Source organism: Caretta caretta, chromosome 17 (assembly GCF_965140235.1).
Source record: "Caretta caretta isolate rCarCar2 chromosome 17, rCarCar1.hap1, whole genome shotgun sequence".
NCBI lineage: Eukaryota > Metazoa > Chordata > Testudines > Cheloniidae > Caretta > Caretta caretta.
In genome coordinates, this window is record NC_134222.1 from 2,713,859 (window position 1) to 2,737,773 (window position 23,915).

The 23,915-nt window shown below is 43.1% G+C and overlaps 1 protein-coding gene and 1 long non-coding RNA gene across 3 annotated transcripts in view; one reads left to right on the forward strand and one right to left on the reverse strand.

Moving 5' to 3' along the window:
• The window catches only part of LOC125623796 (uncharacterized), a 30,664-nt gene extending 12,189 nt beyond the window's left edge, over positions 1 to 18,475 (reverse strand). For both annotated transcript variants that reach the window (XR_007353132.2, XR_007353131.2), the window contains exons 1-3: positions 18,323 to 18,475; positions 13,965 to 14,112; positions 4,939 to 5,055 (exon numbers count right to left, since the gene is read on the reverse strand). This is a non-coding gene — a long non-coding RNA (uncharacterized LOC125623796). The remainder of the gene's footprint in view (positions 1 to 4,938; positions 5,056 to 13,964; positions 14,113 to 18,322) is intronic.
• The window catches only part of EFCAB5 (EF-hand calcium binding domain 5), a 55,970-nt gene that overhangs the window by 8,854 nt on the left and 23,201 nt on the right, over positions 1 to 23,915 (forward strand). Inside the window, exons 3-8 of the mRNA XM_048823691.2 lie at positions 3,973 to 4,129; positions 5,325 to 5,385; positions 7,714 to 7,784; positions 16,128 to 16,283; positions 21,530 to 21,629; positions 22,525 to 23,745. Of these exons, the coding sequence (XP_048679648.2) occupies positions 3,973 to 4,129; positions 5,325 to 5,385; positions 7,714 to 7,784; positions 16,128 to 16,283; positions 21,530 to 21,629; positions 22,525 to 23,745 (1,766 nt within the window). The remainder of the gene's footprint in view (positions 1 to 3,972; positions 4,130 to 5,324; positions 5,386 to 7,713; positions 7,785 to 16,127; positions 16,284 to 21,529; positions 21,630 to 22,524; positions 23,746 to 23,915) is intronic.

Below are 23,915 nucleotides of genomic sequence, written 5' to 3' on the forward strand. Positions count from 1 at the left end.
ATTTACCTGCCTTTAAATGTAGCTAGACTGGTGATCAGCACATGAGCACTCAGCATTTTGGCTTGCCATTTATTATGAGATTTATGATTTCATGCTTTACCTTTGCTTTGGGCTGGTAATTCCAGTTTAAAATTTGGGAGTTAAGTTCTTAGTTTGACCGATGTGGAAGAGTCCGAGAGCTGATGCTCAGGAAATCTGTATGAGGAGTCACAGCAGTTAGCCTCTCCATGGCTGTCAGTGCCAGGGGATTTACACAGCCATGGCAGTAACAGGTAGTATCACGGGATTTGTCTTTCTCTGGCTTCTTCCATCCCCACCTTAACTGTGACCATGTTGGGAGGCCAGGAGTTCATGAGAGTGGGGTGGGAGAAGTTCCTTTTTATCTGAACCAACTCACACCTGAATTAATGTCTGGTTTTGTTCAAAGGATGCCAATGCATCCAGCTGATTCATGCATCCATATGTGGGAGAACAGGGGCTTCCTTCCTTCCTTCCTAAACATGCTTCTTTGTGCAGGGAGTCACCCTAAAGATATCTCTGCTTATCATATGCATTACTAACAAATGTGTTCCCACCATGGTGCATCTACCCAGGACTGTTATAACCAGATGGAAACTTCTGCAGTGGGACAATCTTTGTCCTGCACCCAAGGACAAAAGGAAAACGCATTTACATGCCCTTTCAGGACCACATGGTAATAGCTGGAACAAGCTTCCTAGAGAAACAAAATTGCAGCACACTGCATGTATAGCACATACCGTCCCTTGTGTTTGGCACTGCCCAAATTAATCATCAAAGCAGTCTGGCAACTCTTACATTGGAGTTAATCCTGCTTTGTGTTTGCTAATCATTCCTGAAGAGGGGCTGATAGTTGAAATGTTTCTAAGTTTATTTCCTGTTTTTAAGTTACAGAGAACTTTCTTGATCCATTTAATTTGGCAACTGGTACATCTCTTCTTTGCAGCATTATTAAAGCAGTCCAGAAAAGGGAATTAGGTTTCCCAAGACCCTGCTCCATTGTATCATGGTGTTAGGGGTTGAATCACATCAGAAAGCAGCTGTCTTTCAGTTAGTCCCATAGTTTGGCTTTTTCCTAGCAGTGAACAGGGCAGTTTTCCCATTTATTTTGTGGATTTTTTTAAGCCAAGTGCCGTTTGAATTTAAAGGCCCTTGTCAAGGAATTTTTAATGTAATTTTTCCCCGTTGTCATTTATAAGTTGATATCTGCAAACTGAAATCTTTTTCCTTGCCTTAATATTTATTTCTTCTTGTATGTACATCTACCTGCCATTTGTTATAGAGTGAAGTCCTGCCCTCACCGAAGTCAATGGCAAAACTCCTGTTGACTTAAACAGAACCAAGGTTTTTCCCATAGTGTTGCACTTGAGCAGTGAGCCTTCACACACAGGTTCCGTTCTGTAGGGTCAGTAATAACCAAGGTCTGCATGGTCTTGATAAACGTGTACATACTCTAAACCACAGGGCATTACTTACACCGAGCCAAATCTACGTGCTCGTCTTGTGGCAGAAATCTGCTCAACGATATTAATTATCCCTATATTCTGCACAGCCTGGTAGTCCTTCCTGCGTCCAATATACTCAGGATTCTCCTAGAACAGGTGTGGAGAAGGCTTCTATTTGCAGTGTTATGGGTTTACAGTGGGACTCAATCCAAGCAGTCTTCCTTCTTTTCATCTCAAAGCGAAAGCAAAAACATTGTTGATAGATCAGCGCAGAAGCTGCATCCACCTTCAGCTGACGTTTGTTATGATTTTATCCATAGATGAGCTAGCCCCAGAATTTCTGGTGTTGCAAAGACTAGATTCAATGCCCCATGTGAGGCTAGATGTGGGAAAGATTTTAGCAGGGATTTTCATTGACACAGTGAAGGCTCCCGGGAAAGCGTAAAGAAAACAGAGGCGCATCCTGTCCTTGTTATATTGGTAATTAGAGATGTTAGTACACTTACTGCTATGTAGGCATAAGAAGCCAGAGGCTCAGACCTTTACCTCTTTGCAGTTAACAACTTAGCCACATGTGGCCTGGTCCTGAGAGGTGCTAAGGACCCACAGTTTCCACTCAGCTCTTCAAAATATCTGGCCATTAATTGGGCAGTGCCAGTGGACAGCAAATATTTAAAATCTAAGAGGCCAGGAGAAGTGAGAAATAACTTTTTTGTGGTAGTCGGGCAAGCCCTTTTGTAAATTCCCTAATTTGCTCATTCTGAGGTTGGATCTGATCCACATATCTCACCATTTTATCAAGATTAGAAATGATCCCAAGTGAAAACACTGGAGAAGGAAATGAAGGAACAGATCAAGACAAAGACAGCTCTGTGCCATTTGGAGCTGCAGGAATCACCTCCAAGAATCCCGTTAAAAATAAGGCTGTGGAGCCCTGAGGCCCAAGTGAAATCATAAGTGTTGCAGAAGGTCTAAGAGGGTTAAGTTTCACAAGACTCTCTCGCGTGCATCATTCATATGCCTCTCACATACTGGGCAACTGAGTGACTGATGAAGAAGCTTCCATGATAAATGGTCATGACTTAACAGTGACCTAGTGATAAATATTACTGTAGCCGGTGTGTTGTTATAATATGTTAAATAGGCCTTATTATTAATTAAAATGTAATTGCTTTATAATTGCAAGCCTTGTTCCTAAACTATAGTGAGAGGTCAGGGATAGTATCAGATTATCATCACACCTTAAGTGAAAAAACAATCTTGGAGAAGAGAGAAATCATCTGGTTAAATTACAGTCCTGGGGCCAGACTTTGCTCTCAGTGACAAGAGACAAACAGGAGTAGCGCCACTTACTCCTGCTAGTTATAGACTGGCATAACTTAGAGCAATATCTGGCTCAGTGAATGCACAGTACATGGGTGAAAGGAACAGTTAGGAGCTCTCAATACAGAGACAAAGACTTTTTAACAATCCATTGAAATGGGAATAAAAAACTCCAGACCCTCTCCCCCCATAATTGAGCTGTTACCCTGTAGCTATAGTCACAATGAGTGCCATTCATGGGGTTGTTTTCCTGAAGACTTTACTTATATTTTACAGAAGAAAAAAAAATCTATACATGATCAGTTTAATAAAATCCTTTTATCCTGGCTACAAAATGGAGGACTGGCAAATGCCCTTCTGATAGGTTAGAGAAGGAAAACAGCTAGAATCCAGAAGAAAGAAAGGCACTTCTGGTCCAGGCTTGCAAACCCTGTGTTCAATAAAAAACAGAAGCATGGTAAGCAAATTATCCCTGTCCTAAAGCAGTGAGAATTTTATTGTGCAATAGCACTTTGGAAAATTCATTAAACATAGTTCACTGCCAGTGCAATTCTTACATTAAATGGTACATAGGCTCTGAGACAAATGCATAGTAATGCAATTTTGTTGTTAAATTACGTGAAGCAAAATTATACCCCTCAGTTCCTGCTAAAATGTTCGGCAGGAAAATTGAAGAACATCTCCATAATTAATGATTAGCACCATCATAGAAAGGTGCATTCATTAAGGGCAAAATCCACCCTTTGTGTAACTCTGCAAGTCACTAGAGTTGCACCAGGGATAATTTTGTCCCTAAATGTCTGACTGTCTCTGGGCTCAGAGAGAGTTCCATGCACCTTTCACAAAAGGCTCTCTCTACAGTGATGTACTTGATACTCAAGCTCTGCATTCAAATTCTTAATTACACTGGCCTTCAACAGAGACTTTCACTTCATGACAAACATTCTCGCCTTCCAAGAGCTGCCTCATGAAGACATGGATTGTGAGTGTTTATATAGAATTTGACTGGTAGTTTGTTGCCCAAAAGATCAACTATTTCAATGGGGAAAAGACCTAATGTAATAGAAAGTACAGGAATTACCGTGTGCAATTACTTCCATTTCCTGCTGTTCCTCAGGAGAGGTCAAACCAAACTTAGCTCAGCCTATGACAGTAACTTTATGATCCATACGCCCATGCCTTACAGGCTAGCCAGGATGAAGTCTGAGGTAAAGAAAAACCGTGAGCAAAGGAAGCAGGTGGAGAAAATCAAGTGTCAGGTGGCAGAAATGCGAAAGGAGGCCCTGGCAGTGCAGTTCAAAGAATGGACATTGGATGTCAGTGGAAGGCTACCACTCACACTGGTAACTAGGGCAGATATTCACAGAAACACTGCTATGTCTATACCCGGGAGGAGGAGAATGGAGGCTATTGTGGAAGTGAGTTTGCTATGTTATATAGCAGGAAGGGAGAGGAAGGATGGTCCAGTGGTTAGGCACTAGCCTAGGACCCACGAGATCTGCCTTCAAGTCCTTGCTCTGCCTCAGACTTTCTGTGTGACCTTTGGGAAGTGACTTAGCCTCTCTTTGCCACAGCTGCTGAATGGGATAATAGCCCTGGCCTGCTGCACAGGGGGGTTGTGAGGATAAATCCATTATTGTGTAGTGCACAGGTGCTACCGTGATGGGAGCCAGATAAGTGCTGCAGATAGTTTTATATCTCTCAGCCTTGGGTTTCCTGGCGGCAGCTGGTCACAACTCAAAATCTACCTCAGAAGACACTGGGTGGCTTACTCCCATCCTATCCTTTCAGGGCCACCATTAATTCCATTGTCCCCCTTGCCCCAAACCATTGACTCACTGTTTGAGAAGACGAGACTTAAAGTCATCATGATGGATCAACCAGTCTTGGGTGCTGGTACAGACACCTTCCATAGATGGCGAATAAGTCAACTGCTGTGAAATTCCCCTGACCCCCACTAGCTTTATGGGCTATACAAAGCACATAACATAGACGTGGCCTGAATTTCTGTAAGTGGTGAGAGGCCTGGGAGGCGGCGGGGGGGGGAAGAGCCTAAAGTAATGTTCGTTAGGATCGTCTAATTTAATGGGAAAATTCCAGAACTGCTGCAATGTGCCTTCTGTGGTCTAGCATAACATTCCCATTTACTTACTACAAACACTTTAAGGGTGACCTCTTCAGATCACAGGGCTCTGGGTATGGTCTGTGATGCAGTCATCCATTCTCAGCACTGGGGTATCCTTATGTTGCTGTAAAGATTTGAGGAGCCCTGGGCAAAAACAAAGCAGGAAGAAAATAAATGGCAAGACATTTCTGAGAAACCAATTGCTATAGAGCTGCTTTATCTAAATCTGTTCATAATAATCAAATGGTGATAACCCGGGCCAGAGTGTCAATGCAGGGAAAGCAGGTGCCCTTTTTCGGTTCAGGCGTGGGGAGAGAGAGTAACACTACAGCTACTTTGAGTTTGAAAAGGAGTGGAGATGAGCAAAGAGTGTTTCTATGACTCAGGCTTTTAATTGTTGTTTTGATTTATAGGTTCAGAGTGCCCTGAGGTCATTTCTGGATGTCATTTCTACTCCTTTGGGAGCAGGGCCAGGTAAGGTCACAAATGTTTTCTTTGGTTTTATTTTCCTTGGTCTGACTTCTGGTGCAGAATGGGAGCAAAAGGAAAGTAGGCATGGAATCTATAAGGACAGTCACGGTATACCAGCCACGATTCTTGCTTGCAAGACTTCAAGTGGGGAGGGGCAGAGGGTGAACCATTATGTTGTCTTGGTGTTTTTTTGTTTGTTTTTTAATAAAATTATGTAAAAATAACTTCACAGCTTGTGGGCCCCCCACCCACATGACAGCACAAAAGCTGAGTAAATGTACTTGGCATAGAAGATCTAAAAAGGGCTGGGGAACAAGGAGTCCTCTCCCCATCTGGTGGGGTCTCCTGATGCAGATGTGCAGCCTTGCTACAGCTATTCCTATAGTCCATGGGCTATTGTAGCAGCTGCAGCCCTGTGTGCCCACAGGGATCTAGTCTGTTCCTTGTCATGTTCCTGACTTCCCAAGTCCATCCCCATCACAGGCCCCTCTTCCTCATTGCTGCAGAGCTCTGCAGGGTGAAAAGGCATGCAGAGTTCCTCTCCAGGGCCTCTCTGTGTCCTGCAGCTCCCCCCAGATAAATTGGACCTGCACCAGTTCTGTTCCGTGCCCATGGAAACGGGGGAGGGGTGCAGCATTTGGCCCAGTCATTTTAGACTAAGTTGATCTGGGCCTCTCTAGTTGCCAGTAACAGACTCACAGGGCCCCTTCCTAAGTAATAAAACTCTGACAGCGGCAAGTAGCCTGTCCCTCTTTTCTTTCCCCCACATTAGCCAAACCTGCTCCTCATGTGTGCATGAAAATCAGCTGAAGATCCCCCACCCCTCTCTCATTTCATACTAGGGCCATACTTGGCATGTTTGGGGGTGGGTAAAAAATGAAAGCGTAGCATAGCTGTTACCTTCTAGGGCAAATCCTGAAATGTGCCCGAGAACTCTGCGACAAGGCTCATCTTCTCTAGGCATTTTCTCTAGCCAGCGAAAGGAATGACAGTGACAATACATACAGGGCCCACATACCAGAGCATTCAGCACTGAACTGATTTGCATAATTCTCATCCTCTTTATGGCTTACGCTTGACATAATTAAATAATGATAATTGAATAGATAGGGCTAGAAATGTTGAAGTGGCAGTGTAAAGACTGTTGTCAGACCTTTAAAATAAATAGAGGTATTATGATAATCAGTAACAACAAATCTGTCTTTGCTGGAAAATGTGAGGCTATGTAGGACACTCAAAAGCACACTGGAATCCTCCTCTGGAAATAACCTTTCTCCACAGCTTGCCTTTGCCCAGTGATAGTAATCACTGCCCTGAGTATTCATCTTAGACTGGTAGCACACAGTCTGAATGGCAAACCCAATCCTCAGGTGCTACTGTGGGGCTGTTGGGGATACTGGTACTCTAAGAAAGAAGGAAGTTCCTAGCCAGATGGCTACTCTGCAGGCATTCTAGGCATTATTGGCAGTATTTTACTCACAGCCCAGCTCTGTTTCTCTGTGTATTTCATTTAACAGAGTCCAATACACTAAGTGAGCACTAAGCCGTGTTTTATAGTTTCATAAAGATAATGTATAACTTTTGGATGTCTTAAGGAAGCAAGAAATATGTAGGTTCCACTGAGAGTGTTCTCATTATTCCTGATGTTTCACTCATCATATTGTAGAAGTAAGAATAACAGAATAATAATCCCAACAGAGAGAATATTTCTTCTTTCAAGACTTCCCATGCAAATCCTGGGCATTTCTTCTCAGCTCCACTACTGTGGCCCAGAAACTGGCCAAAAGGTGGCTGCAAAGGTTGTAAAGTAAACAGGAATATCTATCTCCATATGGCCGCTAGAGTAAAAGTCTTGTTTTCAGAATACGGAAGCTCCAGTCCTTGCTGGTAATTCCAAAGTCAAGCCACAGCTGAAAGGAACCTGACTACTGGGTCCCAGCATGTAAGGGAACTATACCCATTCATTACATCACAAGCAGGCATAAGCAGATATAACTCCCATTGAAGTCGTCGTGATTTACACCTATTTATGTCTTGTTTGAATCTGACCATAAAAGCTTGTCTGCACCAGCCTGTAGTGCTTGCCTTTCAGAAGGGGAACTGCAGTTTCTCAGCACTGGAAAGGGATATAAGAATCAGACCCAGCCAGTATTTATATAGCCACGAAGTACACTACTTATCACGAAGCAGAGCTGAACATGCAAAGTATATACAGGTGCTTCAACTCCCTGCCATTCGCAGCCACAGGCCAGAGTAGCCCTAGGTAGAAATACAATTCTGCAAAAATACATCTGCCTATTTTCTGTCTAATCTTCTCTCCTTCTCCATTAGAGATCTACGACAGGAAGCTGGAAACCGTAGATACACTGGGGAAAAAAGTGAATGAGGAAGAGTTTAGGGAGGTGAGAAGCTAAATAACTGCACCTGAGTCAGAATTCTATTCCTGTTATTGATGCCTTTTAGGAGTGTTTCCTCCCCTGGTGGGTGCTGACAACAGAAGATGAGAGGCCTCCCCCTCTCCCCAGCCTCAAGCTGTGACTCTGGCACTGTTAGGTAACTCCATGTTCCCAGGTCACCATTATTATCTGCTCACATCCACATACCCATCCTTATTTTGTAGATTTCCCCATCACTCCAGCAGGGTGGAACATTTAGCTTCCTCCAGAGTCGCTGCCTGTGTGGCTCTATGTGTAAGTGGGGGAATAGTCCCGCTCTTGTGGGGAACTTTCCTGGCTTCTGCACTACCCCGGTGAAGTGGGCTAGTGAAAGGATCCGAGTCCTCACTCCCACTTCCTTCACCCAGTGGCCTCCCTGCCCTTGAGGACTCCCCTTCCACTCTCCTGTCTGGCAGAGTCCTCCTAACCCCAACAAGGCTGGGCCCAGGATTCCTGGGGGGCTCGACCCCTAACCCTGCTGTGGTCACCTAGGACAGGGGCTAGGGTGTCCCCACTCCGGGGTACTCTGTCTGCACTGGGCACTGCTCTGGCCCACTGACCATTACATACAAGTTAAAGCAAATGCAAGTTATTTAACCAACAATTAAATTTAAAAAGAATAAGGAAAAAATGGGAAAGGTGAAAGGAAACACATCACCCCGCTCTGTGGCAGGGAACATCACAAACAGTGTCTCTGGAACGTCAGGGCAGTTCACAGTCTGCTCCTTGTAAGTCCCAGGCCTCCTGCTCAGGCCCTGGCTGTGCTGCAGGGATGCTGGGGGTTGGACACATGCTCTGGTGGTGGCCACACGCTCTCAGGCTCTAAGTGGTAGGACCCTTCTTCCCAGTGTCGCCCCCGCCCTGTCGGGGTTATGATCCAAGCCTGGCCTGCAGAGCCTCTTGGCTGAGGTGTCTCCCTGTGCTGGGCCTGCTGCCCAGGGTCCCCCCTTGGTCTCCCCAGCTGCTCACCGCACCCAGCTCCGGACTGCTCCAGCCCCAGCTCCACCACTCAGTCTCTGCCGGGCTGCTGCTGCTGCTCTGCCTCCAGCTCCCTGGGCTGCTTCTCTGGGCCCTCTGGCTCTGGTTGCTGCAGCTCTGCTCCCAGGACAGGTCTGCTCTGCAGGCTGCTTCTCTGACTCTGCTCCCAGCACTGATCTGCTTCCTGGGCTGTTTTCCTGGCCCCTCTGGCTCTGGTTGCTGCAGCTCTGCTCCCAGGGCAAGTCTGCTCTCTCTGGGCTGTGCCTCTGGCTTTGGGGCTGCAGCTCTGCTCCCAGGACAGGCTCTGCTCTCTCTGGGCTGCTTTTCTGGTCCCTCTGGATCTGGCCCAGCTCTGCTCCCCAGCTTAGTTTGAGCCCCAGCTTTCTCCTTAGCTCGGCCCCACTCTGTCTGTCTGACCCAGGCAAATCCAGCTCACACGGAGGACGGGACCTCCCTGGCCTCCTGATTCCCTGATTAGCCTGCCCACCCTGTCATTCAGGCTGACCTGGAGCATTGGCCTCTCCCCGTTGTTCCTGGGGGCTGTCAGTCTCAGGGTCCTGATTCCCCATCGACCCTTCCCCCTTTTTAGTCCTGGGAACTAGCCAACCAAAACACCCCACTGAATGTTAGTAAGGGGGCAACAGTCCCCTTACATATGGATTAATTATGAGGGATTATTTTAAAAGCCATGTTGTTAAAACATCTCCCTGGCGTCCTCCTTAGCGTGCGCGAGGACACCACCTCTGCCATGCTGCAAGGAGCTATGTTTCAAATTACTCGTGAATTCAGATTTTTCATCAACAGCACACAAGAGACGGTCTCCCAATGTAACTAGCATTCTAATGTAATTAGTATGGTTCCCATAGTGCTATTATTCCTTTGGGAATTCTGTTAACCAAAGTACAGTTCAACAGAAGGCTAATCAGGGATGAACAGCATTATTATTTTTGCCCATAGAGTGAGTATATTTTGCCACCATATGGCTTTGGTTTAAAAGCCACACCAGGGAGCATACAGAACATAAGGTAAGTGTTCGGTATCTTTTGCAGGGAACTTAAGCAATATTAACTCCTGTCGCAGAGGAGCTTCCAGCATGTTGTCCATCAGACACAAGGATTCAGTGGTGATGATTGTGGTGCTAGGCTGCTCCCATGCATCTGTGGGGAACTAGGATAGTAGTTCATTTATCACAGCAAACAAAGAATCTCAGAACGTCAAATGTATCAGCCCTGCCTCCTCATCCTCTTACCCCCAACCCCTCTGTGCCTTGGGTTTTTTCTAACCCAGCATGCTGTGGTTTGATTCAAGGAAGCGTCCCCGACTGTTTCCTATTTCGTGAAGGTGGTGGAGCGTGTGTGGGTGGTATGAGTGAGCATGTGGGCCTGAACATGTGTGTGCATGTGTATGTGAGCAAGCATGTGTGTACTGTCAGCACGTGGCTGCATGCATGATGATGAGTGTGTCTTTGAACTATTACAGTGACAAAGCTGTAACCAATGAAAGAAACAACCATATAAATATAAAATATAAGTATAAATACAGCTATCCCTCTCACTCCATCTTCCAGCATGTTCAGTCTTTGTGACCACCACCTGCTCTGGTAACAGTCATATAAATGACCAGTTTTCCAGTTCCAGTAAGTCTTTGTAAACTTGTTCTATTTCTATAACTCCCAAAGGAAGGTGGAAGACAAAAGATGTAAGTAATCTTAAGAAAATGCTACTAAGACTGTAAAAATCAGGATATAAATGTATGGTTATGATTTGAGTTCTTATTTACCCCATACCCTCGTGTATCAGAATTAAATGTGTCTTCGGTGAGCCAAAAGTCACTCAGGACATTGGTTGGTCGTATGCCTGGGTCACTGCCCCATGGCATAAATTTAAAGCAAGGTATGTGTAGGGGATTACTGTACACTCTAATGTATCCACATTAACTCTGCTACTAATGGTGCTGTTAATCTGCCTGAGCTGTTCCCATAAATCATTGTGAGCAGAATATATAGCAAGTGCTGTCATCTAGCGGTTAGAGAATAGAAGACAAAACTGGTTTGTGTTGTGGCCTTGGTCAACTCATTTAAGATCATACTTTCTAAAATGTCAATAAGGAAGTAGTACTTATCCTCACTTTACCAATACGTAATATGAGACACAGGTCTAAGGTACATTTTCAAAACCGTCCCACAATTTTGGGTTTCAAATTTAAGAATTTGAAACCCAAAATTGTGGGACAGTTTTGAAAATGTACCTTAGACCTGTGTCTCATATTACGTATTGGTAAAGTGAGGATAAGTACTACTTCCTTATGTTCTTGTGAGGCTTAAGAAATTGTTTGTAAAGGGCTTTATTTAGATGAGAGGGGCTACATAAACCCCGGGCATGATTATTATAAATTCTGAACAAGTGCTCCAATAGAATCGCAAAATATCAGCCCAGATGGTCGATTCTCCTTTTAGGCCTGCTTTGGGACAGCGCTCTATGGGCAGAATAAGCTGGTGACCTTCCATTATATGCACTCTCTCTTAGCCTAGCCTGTCGTTTAAGAAGCTGTCCCCATCCCACTGTGCTCAGACTTCTAGGATCTACCAAAATAGAAAAGAATTCACTCTAGGGAACAAGTTACAAGTAAATAAAGGAAAAATAACACCAAAAAGTATAGTTAAGAAACATCACATATGTGACTTTAACTCACCAAAGTCAAGGAATGTAGTTAAGGATTTCATTCTATCACGTTTCCCTTCGTTAACTTAAAAACAACCAAATCAGTTCAACCTAAATTTACTGGAAAAACTCTCTGGGCTGAGACTTTACCAGTCAAGTTTCCACCTACAGTAGAGCTAGATTTTATGGTTGGGCTATAAACTGTGAAAAGGAACATTTAGACTAGAAATGATGACAGCCCTTAACTTAGCAGAGCTAGTGGGTGCAGTTACGATAATTAAGAACAGAGCATAAAGCAGCTGTGCAGAGACTAATCCCAAGCGACTGTGTGTGATTTCTTTGCCTTCTGCACTCCCAGGAGAGTCACATGTTCAGTACTTTGCATAGAGATGCATTTTTGTGATAATTTGTTGAAGATTTCTTTTTTCAGCATGAAATTATATATTTTAAAATTTAACCTCAATGTGACTGCATTTAATTAAGGAAACGATTGCAGATAATGGAATCTCAAAGAATCCCTTTTGTCACTAAAAAAATATATGTAAATCCATAATCTCTGCAATATATGAATGAGTTCTGAATAAATTCCTATTACGTTCAGTCTAGAAGAGTGCTTTAGATAGCACTGTGTGTACTATTTGTTTTAACTCACAATTGAGGCATACAGTAATAGAAATCAGAAATGTAAAGGACCTACAAAGTCAGCTCAGCTAGTCTTATTTCCAGTCACTGGAAGATTGTTTCTCCAGGATATTTTTCATTGCTTTTTCTAGTCTAGTTTTAAATGATTTAAGTGATGTGGCTTTCACCAATTCCCTCGGGAGACTATCCCACAGTCTGAATAGACATCACTGTCAGGACATTTCCTCCTCCCCACTCCCCATATTCATCTTAAATTTACCTTTATTATCAGTTTGCATCATCCTTCTGGAAGACTGAAGAGAAAGATCTGGCCCCAGACTGATGTGGACCTTTTCACATTTGGAAAGTATTGATTGTTAATGGAGCTGAACATTAAATGGCTCTTTTTATGTTTTCTTTCTTGAACTCAGGGCAGCTCTGGGTTACTTAATGGCTGTTACAGAGTCAGGAGTGGGACCTCACACATTGATGTTTCTGAGTCTGCCAAAAGGGTCGCTCTTGTTCATCGTATTTGATTTTAAAAGTATTTAGAGCCCTCTGCCGCCCCCCCCCCCCCAATGTATAAGACAGGTTAAATCGTGGGCCTACATTATGAAATGGAGAGACTTCAACACTTTTAGGGCCTGATCCAAAGCTTTCTGAAGTCAAGGGAAAGACTCCCATTGACTTCAGTGGGCTTTGAATGAGGTCCTTAGGGCTAGATTCTGCTCTCAGATCTACACGTGGCTTCATCAGATTCCACGAAGGTTAATAGCAGCCATAGACACACATCAATGGGCCGAATCTGACCCATTGTCTTTAGTAGTATTTATTAGCAACCTAAAATAGAGTGACTTGTTCAATAGAGAGAGACAGATGATGGAAGTGGAAACTTTATTAATGATAAATAAACAACAGTTGTGTTTATCCGCTTGTATAGCACTTTACACGGTCAGAGTGCTTTACAAACACTAGGCCAGGTCTGCGCTGCCACTTACTTTGGTGTAACTTATGTCGCTCAGGGGGGTGAATAAGCCTCCCCCGAGCAATGTAAATCACCCTGACCTAAGCACCGGGGTGGATAGCTACTGCTTCTCACGGAGGTGGATTTATTATGACGACGGAACAACTCTCTCCCACCGGCACAGAACATCTTCACCAGATACGCTTCAAGGGCTCAGCTGTGCCAGTGTAGCGCTTCTAGTGTAGACTGGCCCTAACTCATTAACGTTTACTAGTCTGAGGCCTGGTCTACACTACCGCGTAAGCTGACCCACGTTACGCTACTCCAGCTACGTGAATAACATAGCTGTAGTCGGCGTAGCTTAGGTTGACTTACTGCGGTGTCAACAACACGCTGCGTCGACGGAAGACGCTCTCCCACCAACTCACCTTACTCCTCTCATTCCGGTGGACTATCAGAGTCGACCAGAGAGCGCTCAGCCGTCGATTTAGCAGGTCTTCACTAGACCCACTGCATCGACCCCCGCTGCATCGATTGCAGCCGCGCTGATCCCCGGTAAGTGCAGACATAGCCTAAGGTGACACAGACTAGACAAGCACTGTCCCAATGAACCACTAACTTAAAAAGGCAGAGAAATTAATTATTAAAATGGGCTTTGACTCTTGGTGATATTTAGCGGGCACCCAAAGGAGAGGATACCTAATCACTACCCATGAATAGCTCTGAGAGTGAGAAAGGGAATTTAGCAACCATGAGTGCCGCCTGGCAAGGTGTGTTATGAGAGGAATGACTCACAGGTCAGGAATGAAATGTGTCCTTTCACTTCATGATAGGGGAGAGAAAGAGATAGGGGCTCCATAGCGGAAAGAATCCGAGAGGCTTTCATGTTCCTTTCTTCCAGCACTCTTAGATATGTAATCTCACCTTCCCCTTGTTCACGTGTCTCCCGTTTGCACTAAGGAGTTGCACTTGTCTTGGGGTGAACTCATGGTACTTTTCTGTTGGCTCTCTCTTCTTTTCTCTGCGGCTTGTTTTAGTGACTATTCTACCTTTCATGCCTTCACCATCATTCCTAAACAAGAAGGAAACTGTTTTAAAATATATTTAAACATTTGAGGCAAATATTTTTTTCAAAATAAATTCTATTTATGTCCATAATAACACAACTTTTGTCTTCTATATCACCTTTATCTCAACATTTATAAACATTAATTAAGCCACAATATTTCAGTTTGAAATAAGCATTTTTCCCCTCATTCTAAGATGCGGAAATTGAGGCACAGAGATTTTCAGGGCCAAATTTTCAAAAGTGAGTTCTAATTATAGGTGTCTTAATTTTTAGGTACCCAGCTTTAGAGAAGTCAGTGGGAGCTAAGGATGCTTAGCACCAGATAGGACTCAGCCCTTCATGGGTAGCTCAACATGACCTGAGTTCCTTTTCCCAAAATGCATAATTTACCACCATGCTCTGTGAATTGAATTCTACTGCCTGCTCCCAAATTCCCCCTTAGAGATTTGGTTCTGATCTCACATCGGTGTAAATCAGGAGCATCTCCACTGAAGTCAGTGGAATTGTACTGGACTGGTGTGGTGTAGCTGAGATCAGAATGATCTGTACCTTTTCCTTTCCGCTTGTCTCACCTGCTTCACTGACACCCTGTGACCTGTGACATGAACCAACAGGTGCAGACCTATCTGAGAAGGGCTATTAAAATGATAAAGCATAGGACCTTCTTTGACATTTACATAACACAGCCTCTCTTTCTAATAATGGACCAAATCCTCCCTCCAGGGGACTGTTTGACTAGTAGGGGGATTCCATGAGCCCATGGGCCTGAGGGTTGCAATAGCCCCATTGCTGATGCACCCCTGCTCCACAAGGGACAGAGCCAGTGGATCAGTGTAATCACAGATCCACTGTTCCCTCCTCCAACCCACCTCTATAACTTCTCTCTCTGGTGAAACACAGAGCTATCTCACATTGCTTCATAGACCCTCCTCCATTGGCTCCCTGTTCTCTGCCCCTTCCTCAGTTGCTTCAATGTATTTTTGAACCATCCAGTATAGTAACAAATAATATTAATTAGTAGTAACCTACCTGTACAGCATTTTCAGCAAACATGAAATGTTGTATCACTGAGGCTGATAATAATGTTAATAAAAGTCTACTAAGATCATGAATGTGAGTCCCTAGTTCTCAGTCCCCTATGAAAGCGACTAATGGGAAACACCTCCAAATTTCACAAATTTCCTGCAACATTTTTAGTTTCCCCATCACTGTGACCGACTCCAGAAACCGGCTGTAATAATTCAGCCCACACTCTGAGACTCTTGTTTGTTCTGACAGCCATTATTATTTATGTAGACCACATTTTTGGAACAGTATTGCTTTTGCTTATGAAACCCACATGGCTATAAATTGAGAGTGTTAAAGTGTCTCCAAGACTCGGGCTTAAGATAAATCTAGTAGTACTGAGTAGTATTCCCAGTGTCAGAGGACTTAGATGACAGCAAGGTCATTTTCTAGTGGTGGCGCTTGTTGTTTTTCCAGAATGGTTCTCATCAGCTCTGAAGGCTCGGACAGCAATATTATTCTGGCATTCAAGAGTTGAGCCACGGCAGATCCTGCAAAAGCCTCTTGCTCAAGATGCCACCTCCGGAGTAATGTCAAGAATACGAAATGCTATAGAAAGAACGCGCAGAGCCAGACTCATCACTGGAGAGTCTAAGTCTATGGAATTACATAAAGGATGACTCTGGCCCAATGCCTCTGAGCCAGTGAGAGTAGCTAAGTGACCTTTTAGGTCAGGAATGAGAGGGACATGTTTAATAAGTGTTTGTTCAGTGTCTAGCACAGTGGGGCCCCAATACTGACTGAAATGGACAGCAGTAGCATCCATGCACCAAATCTGGCATTACTCTTGTGGACAGTGTACTTAAACTGCAGGTCTTGCGTTAAATTGGTTTTGATTTCAAGTAGGTATCCCAGCCTCTGTCCCCCATATGCAGTACAGTTTAAAATGTACATACAAAAAGGGACTATTGGAAAAGAAATTAAAAATTTCTGCCTCTTCTTTTCTTCCACAGTATGTCCATTCTCACATCAAAACCTTTACAAGTGACACGTTCCAGGAATTCCTGAAGCACCTCTGGCAGTGTGCTGATGACTTCCGAGATATAATAAGACATGACATCTGGCGGCAGATGTTTACTGACCTCTTCCTGGACTGTGACCACGGAAAGGTAGGTAAAGAAACCCTCAACATATATTTGACAATGTAATGTTTCTGATCCGGTATCTCTCATTTATGTAATTGCTTCTTTTTCATTCCTAGTCATTGGCTCCAAGCTCTCTCTTGGTATTAATTTGCTTATTTCGGAAGAGAGCAGTTGTTGCACAGCGAAATGGGTTGATACTTGTTATCTAGGGCATGTCTGCCCTGCAATGAAAAACCTGCAACGCTGAGTCTCAGAGCCCAGATCAGTTGACTCAGGCTTGCAGGATTTGGGCTCCGAGACTAAAAATTGTGGAGCTGATTCTCAGTCTGAAGCCTGGGCAGTGAGACCCACTCGCTTCACGAGTCAATTGACCTTCACGGGGTCGGAGGCTCAGGGCAGCAGTTTTTTATTGCAGTGTAGACATAGCCATAGACACAAAAACAGTCAACATCCTGTCTCCATAATCTTGCATTTACCCCTCTTACCTGTGTTGAGTATTCCATTCATCACCCCTCTGCTGACGTTCATTGCAAGCCTACCCAGAATTAATTAACTGCTCTATAATATCATTCTAATTATGTCATTGACAAAGCCCTGGCTGGGATGATTTAATTGGGGATTGGTCCTGCTTTGAGCAGGGGGTTGGACTAGATGACCTCCTGAGGTCCCTTCCAACCCTGATATTCTATGATTCTATGATTCATTATCTCTAAAAGAATAGAATTACAGAGCACATTTTTAGCAGCAACAATGTGTTTTAGAGAATTAAAGAGACAAGGTGGGGGAGGTAATATCTTTTATTGGACCAACTTCTGTTGAAAGATATGACCTCCCCCACCATATCTCTCTAATATCCTGGGACTGACATGGCTACAACTACATTGTTTTAGAGAACATGAGGCAAACTGTTATCTCAGCTCAGGGGTGGGAAAAGTGATGTGTCTCCATCTCAACCAGAAGATATTTAAATTCCTAATCCCCATCAGGAAGATCAAAAAGGTAGACAGAGGAGAACACAGACAGTCTATTTCTCTGCATTTTGAAGGAGTCCCCTCTCTTCTCATTCTCTGCTGGGTGAGTGTGACGGAATACTGCACATAAAAGCACAGGGATGTGTGAGAAGGGATGATATCACACATTTTACTTTGTAGTTTAGTAATCACCATCTCTCTGCCTCTGATAACAATGCCATCTCAGAAAAGAATAATTAATGCTAGAATCAAATGAGAAGAGAGAACACCTACCCGCATGAACACCAGTCTTTGGGTGGAGAAAAATAATCACAGTAAAAACATGGCTGCTCTTGATATCAGCTTAGGCAGATTTGATCACCACATTTAGTTTACAAACAGCATTGTTACTGCACTTCTCTTGGATCTGACATGGTTGCTCTCCCAGGGCTATAATCAGCCTGCGCTATACTGTACCCACAGGGGAGATCAGAGAGTAAACTAATCCATGAAGACCCCTGACTTTTTGAGTGTGATCTATCACCTGTGGTAGTCATTTTGTGAAGCACAGCCAGCTAGTTCTTTCCATTTTCTAATTTGCATTTGTTTGGTGGCAGGTAATTATTCCCATTTTGTAGGGGTGAGTGGTGTTCTCTGTCTCAGTTATTTATAATTAGGGCCATAAAGGGATACAAAATGGAGAGAGAAGCATTTAAGCTATAGTCTGATTACAAGGAATCCACACAATCATTATTATGATTTTAAAAATGTACATCTGTGAGGATGTCAGCTCAGCCAGAACCCCCTGGAATAGCTAGACTAGCTACTTAACCAGACCGCAAAACAATGTCAGAATAGAACTAAAACTCTGCTCTAATCCCCATAAAGGAAAAGACACTTTGGATTTAAAGTTCATGGCCTCACTGTGCCTAGGTGTGTTTAGCACAGTTCCATTTGACATTGGAACTGTACCTGCATGAATTTGCTGTGCATTTTCTGCCCAGGATCTTCAAAAGTAACTGATTACACTAACAGATTACTTTTCAAAATACTGCACACCTGAGAAGTTATCTGATTCCTCTCCAGACAGAAAAAGAACAAAGATTTCCTTACCCTTAGTCATCCTGGCAATGCTGTCCTGGGCAGCATCAAGGATATTTTGTTGTCATGGTATACACATCTCCTACACACAGTGCAGAATAATCAGAACGTAACTGCTGATCTTTCACTGATCAGAAGATGCTGGCATGTACAGCTTGGGGATTTGGCAATGAGTTATAGAGCCTTTGCTGGAAGTGACTCAGGGTTGTCACCATGTGGTGGCTGGGTGAAATGAATTAGGGTGTCTCAGTCCAGTTCCCACAAGAAAACACCACTGTGGTTGGCCCTAATTGGCCCCTTTGTTGCCAATCCCAGCAGAGAGGCCGAGGGCCGAATGAGCCAGGAAGTCTGAACTAATTCTTCTCCCTGCTAGGGGTAGTCCCACTATGCCAGGTGAAAGAATATTTTGTGAGGCAGTATGAGGACAGCTGTAGCTCACGAAAGCTTATGCTCAGATAAATTTGTTAGTCTCTAAGGTGCCACAAGTCCTCCTTTTCTTTTTGTGAACCTTCTCTGCAGATCAGTAAAGGACTCAGTGTTCCAGGATACCAGGCTGGAATCTGTCATCACCCCAAATTCATACACCAGACTGATAAGACATATTTTTCACAGAGTATACTATTGCAAGGAAATTGAAGACCCCATTATAATGCTATTATATCTGGGTTGTGAGTAGCATTGACATGATTTTCCTAGTATCCCCATCCTTTCCCCCAACCTTATACAACTGAAAACCCGCAAATGGAATTGTAAGGGATCCTTGTCCCATGATAGCCCTGAGCCTGAGGGTGGTCTGATAAAGCCATACAAATCCAGGAGTTTACATCAAATTTAAAGCAAGATGGAAATCCATCCCCAGTCCATCTCCAGTAATTTCTTTCCACACTTAAATATTTTGTGCCTCTACTGTTTTTCATAGCATCAAAAAGCATTTATTCTCAGTTAGACCAGACTGTTGTCAACATATTTTATTTGTCCCCAAAATGTAGTTTAATTACTTGGCAAAAAGCATCTGTAACCACGAACATCATCTTCATTTTCTCTAAAACAAATTACTTCATTAATTGTAATTACTTTTTGGAGAAAATGTTATGTTCTTATGTAAATGAAAGTTTGCATTAGTGCTGACCACTGTCAGAGAAACTTTCAAGTGATTGTGATGGGCAACAGCTGAAATAACTGAAAGTGAAAAGAAGGGCGTGTAATGGGAATACTCAGCTGAGTAGCCAAACATTCCACCAGTGATGCGGTAATATCTTCAAAAACAGGCGCTGACAGTTTTGTGTTTGGATTGATGTTAAGGAGGTGCAGAATTAGATCTGGGATATTGAATATAAAAGCAAACTACATAAACAGCATGATATATTCTTGGGGAACAAGGTGACGGCACTCTACCATCAAGAGGAGGAAGGGATTTGGAAACAAACTGTTAATATAATAAGTTTAAGAGATAGGATGCAGCTGAAATACAGCTGGAAGTCCCAGCGCTTCTGACCAGCAGAAACTGAGTTACAGGAGGCTGAGAAATAAAAAACCAGGTTCTGTCTGCTCTTTATGGCTATTAAAGAACTTTTGTCACTCTTGCTGATAGATGGAGTTTGCTGAGGTCTCCTTGGCGCAATTTTACCTCTCCCTCCCCACCGTTGCACAGTGTGGTGCCCTCCACCCAGTGCTGCTGTATGCTTAGAGTTTGTGAAGTGCTTTGGATCCATCAGGATGGAAGGTGTTACAGTAATACAGAATATGATTTACTTGGTTCCTACATTATCAGCATTACTTCCTTTTCCTTGGAGCCTTTTTCTTCTGCATCTTCAATTGTCCAGCTCTTTTTGAGTTTCAGACCCTTTTGGGAGCTACAGACTCTAGTCCAGTATGGACAGCTCCCGCTCATTTCTGAGTCCTCTCATTCCCTCCCACCACTTTTGCTTTTAGATTACGAACACTGAGGCCACTCATCACCCATCTTGGGCTTGCTTCCAGAATACAATAGCAACCGTTGTTTATTTCTTCAGTTTAAAGGCATGGAAAGGTTGACACAGAATTAACATCTTGGTGAATTTTACACTTGGCAATTTTTACTCTGGGAGCAAAACCTTGGAAGGAAATCTATAATTCAAATGTGAAACTGGTTGTCACAAATAACAGATTTAAGTAATTTATGATCTGATCAAATACTATATTACACTAATGGGAAGGAGATTATGAAGGTGAGAACCCTTAAATAATGACAACATTAACTCATTATTAAAATGGAAGAGCTCCAACCCTTTGGGGTTGCTTTACTTTTTTAAAATCACAATTTCCTCATCTTTTTCCTGCCTTTGCTATCCCCTTCCCCTGTCTCTGAGCAGTAAGGATGTTAATGCTACCCTGCATGTCACAGAGCACTGAGGCCTGCTTCTCCCTGGCTCTCAGAGGTCAATCATTACTTCCAGGATGTGTCTCTGCAAGGCCAGAGTGAGAGACCCAAGCCTGTTCAAGACAAGCAGCAGTTCTTAAGAGTAGGAGCAGCCTTTCTTACAAGCTTAAAAAATATGCACATGTACACAGAACCACTGTGGGGTGATATGAATGCTAGTCACTCTGCCAGAAACCCACCAGAAAACTGCTCTTCTGCTTGCTAGAGCATCAGAACTGCTTATATCTATTATCATTATCAAGAACATGTATGCCTTCGAAAAGGAATGTAGGGGCTTGCCACACCAGCTCATACCCTTGGTGTAGCTCTTTTCTCTGGTAGTGCCAATACCTGATGGTTTAAAGGAGGTGATGGAGGAGGCAAAACCAAACCACGCATAATGCATGTAGCCACTACAGTTGCACAATGCTGTATCTAGAGGAGAAAATTCCTCTGTGACCTCCCTCCAGGCAATCATGACCTTGAAGCATGAGATGGAATTACTTTCATCTTCACATATAGAACACATGCTATTATTGGTCATACAATTAGCCAGCTCTGTTTTATGGGGAATATGAATATCTGATAGCATGTGCATATAAGAAAACATACCACCTGTAAGTCCCACTTAAGCCCTGTGGATGAAATCCTGGCTCTAGCACAATAAAATTGACTTGGTCCACTGCCAAGGACTACATTTCACATAGAGATAGCACTCAGGTTTTACAGATCACACAAGATGCTTCGCTGGTAAGTTTTGATGTGAAAAACCAGAACTAAAGAAACTATCTTGAACCATTGACTGTAGCTGTTATGTCTAGGCTGGCCTCTTGGACAGGCAGAGGACACTGGCCTTACTTGAAGACTTCTATGACAGCAGCCCAGTGATTGCTAAGAGGGGATTCTGTAATCCAAGACAATGTAAGTACAATAGGTAGTTGGAACATATTTAAAAATTCATATTTAAAACTTCATATGAAGTTTTCCAGTTATGATACATTTTTATAAGTATTGTCAGCAACAGATGAAACCTAAAAATCTCGTAGACCAACACTGCAACATTTATATCACAATTAGAGCTGGCCTAAAACTTTCAACATTTAGACAAACTTTTTTTGCAAAATATATAAACGCAGTGGTCAGAAACACTTCAGTGTACAAACTGGTAAAGTTATGTATTGAAACATTGCTGTAGAATAGAGTACTTTTTATTATTTATTATTATTATTTATTATTATTTATTATTATTATTATTATAAGCAGTTATTGCAAATAAGATTATTTTCCCCAAAGTAATTGTCCCCGAAGTAATTTAATCTGGGAAGTATTAGATAAATGTTAGCACTACTTCTAAACTGAAATTTCTCTGTAAGAATAGAAGGCTAAAAGGAACAGAGAGAATATAGAGGATATTCTACATAAAATTACAATGATTTTTAGATATTAGGCATAAACTACTTGAGAGTATCTTGCTTAGATCAGAAACAGTGGAAATTTTAACATATAAATCATTGCTTCCCTTTTAATATGGAAAAACAGAAACATGGCAGTATGGCATGTGGCACAGTGCATATCTTGATAACAAAAAGAATTCTTCTAGAAGTAAAAAAACTGCCCAATTTGCAAAAGCTCCATCTCCAAAGCTAAGGTTTGGGTTTCTGAGTCTGTATGCACTGGTAGTACTTTCAGGAAATTCTGTGTTCACTAGGAAGTACTTTTCTCCATTTTCTCACTCTTTTGCATTCTACTTCACCTCCAGTTAGCAATCATAAAAACAATGCAAACTATCAACTAAACAACTGCTTTTCTATATTAGGGCCAATAATTGAATTGCAAGAAATAGAGCTTACTGAGTTCTGGGGAGACTTTGATGATGGACAGATAGCTTCTGAGGAATCCAGCCAAATATTTGCATGGTCTCAAACAGAAGTTTCTGAGGGAAGGACTCTATCCTCTAAAATGCTAGCTGCTAATGGTCAAGCTGCATATGAAACTTGCATTTTGATAGATGAACCAGGAGAGCCAGAGGCAGAGCAAGACCAAGAGGTTGCTCTTGAACAAAAGGCCATGAGTGAATCTGGAACAGACGAGATCAGTAAGGAGGAACCTGGTTTAATTGGCGAGCTTATTGAGATTGTTCCAGTAATTGCCCTCGGAGAAGAGTATACAGTCTCACCTACAGAACCTGGTTCTGAAGTTCAGGTGAATCAAGAGGGAGAAGGTTTCACTGCTGAGTTGTATGAAACTGTTTCAGCATCAACCCCTGGAGAAGAGAATCCAGTCTCAGAGGAGAAACCTGGTCCTGAAGGACAGGTCAGCCAGAAAGGACTCTATGTAACTACAGAGATGGAAGAAACTGACCCATCACCACACCCTGAAGCACCAAACACCCTCCTGGAAACGGAAGCAAGTGATGCTAACGTGAGCCAAGAAGCCTCCAAATCTGACAGTAGAAAGGGATCTACAGCCCTTAATAAGGAAACTACTTCCAGTGAGGACATGGACATAGAGAATCAGACTGATACTGCAGATGCAGAGAGCCAGAATGAACCCATTCCAGTAGCAGCTCCCGAGCAAGAGAACGTAAACATATATAAAGAACATGGTTCTGAAGAACGTGTCAGCCAGAAAGATCACAATGTGGCTACAGAGCCGAGTGAACTCATTCTAGCCCCAAACTCTGAAGAAGGGAATATAACCTTGGAGAAGGAACTTGGTTCAGAAGCACAAGTCTGTCAAGAAGAACATGATTTGATTGCAGAGCTGAATGGGGCAGTTCCAACACTAATGCCTGAAGCAGAAAGCATAATCTCAGAAGAGGGAGCTGAATCAGAGGAGAAAATCACTGCTCTAATACCAGAGTATAAAGAGGGAACTGCAGATCTTGGGAAAGAACTCCCTGAAGAAAAAGAGAGTGGTTCTGAGGGACATGGCAGTCAATCAGAATTACAAGCAAGCACAGAGACCAACATGCAGGCTGAGGACTCCACACCAAGGCTTCCACATGAGCCAACACTTTTGCAAGACCAGAGTACAGGTAAAGCATACTTTCTGATGTGACATTGGATCTTAGGCTTTGGGTACACACAAAATTGCACCGGTTTAACTATAGGTGTGATTTTAAACTGATTTAAAACCTGTGTAAGTATATGAATAGCCACTCTCATTTCATATTGGGACTAGTTTATTTTGATTTAGAAAAACTGG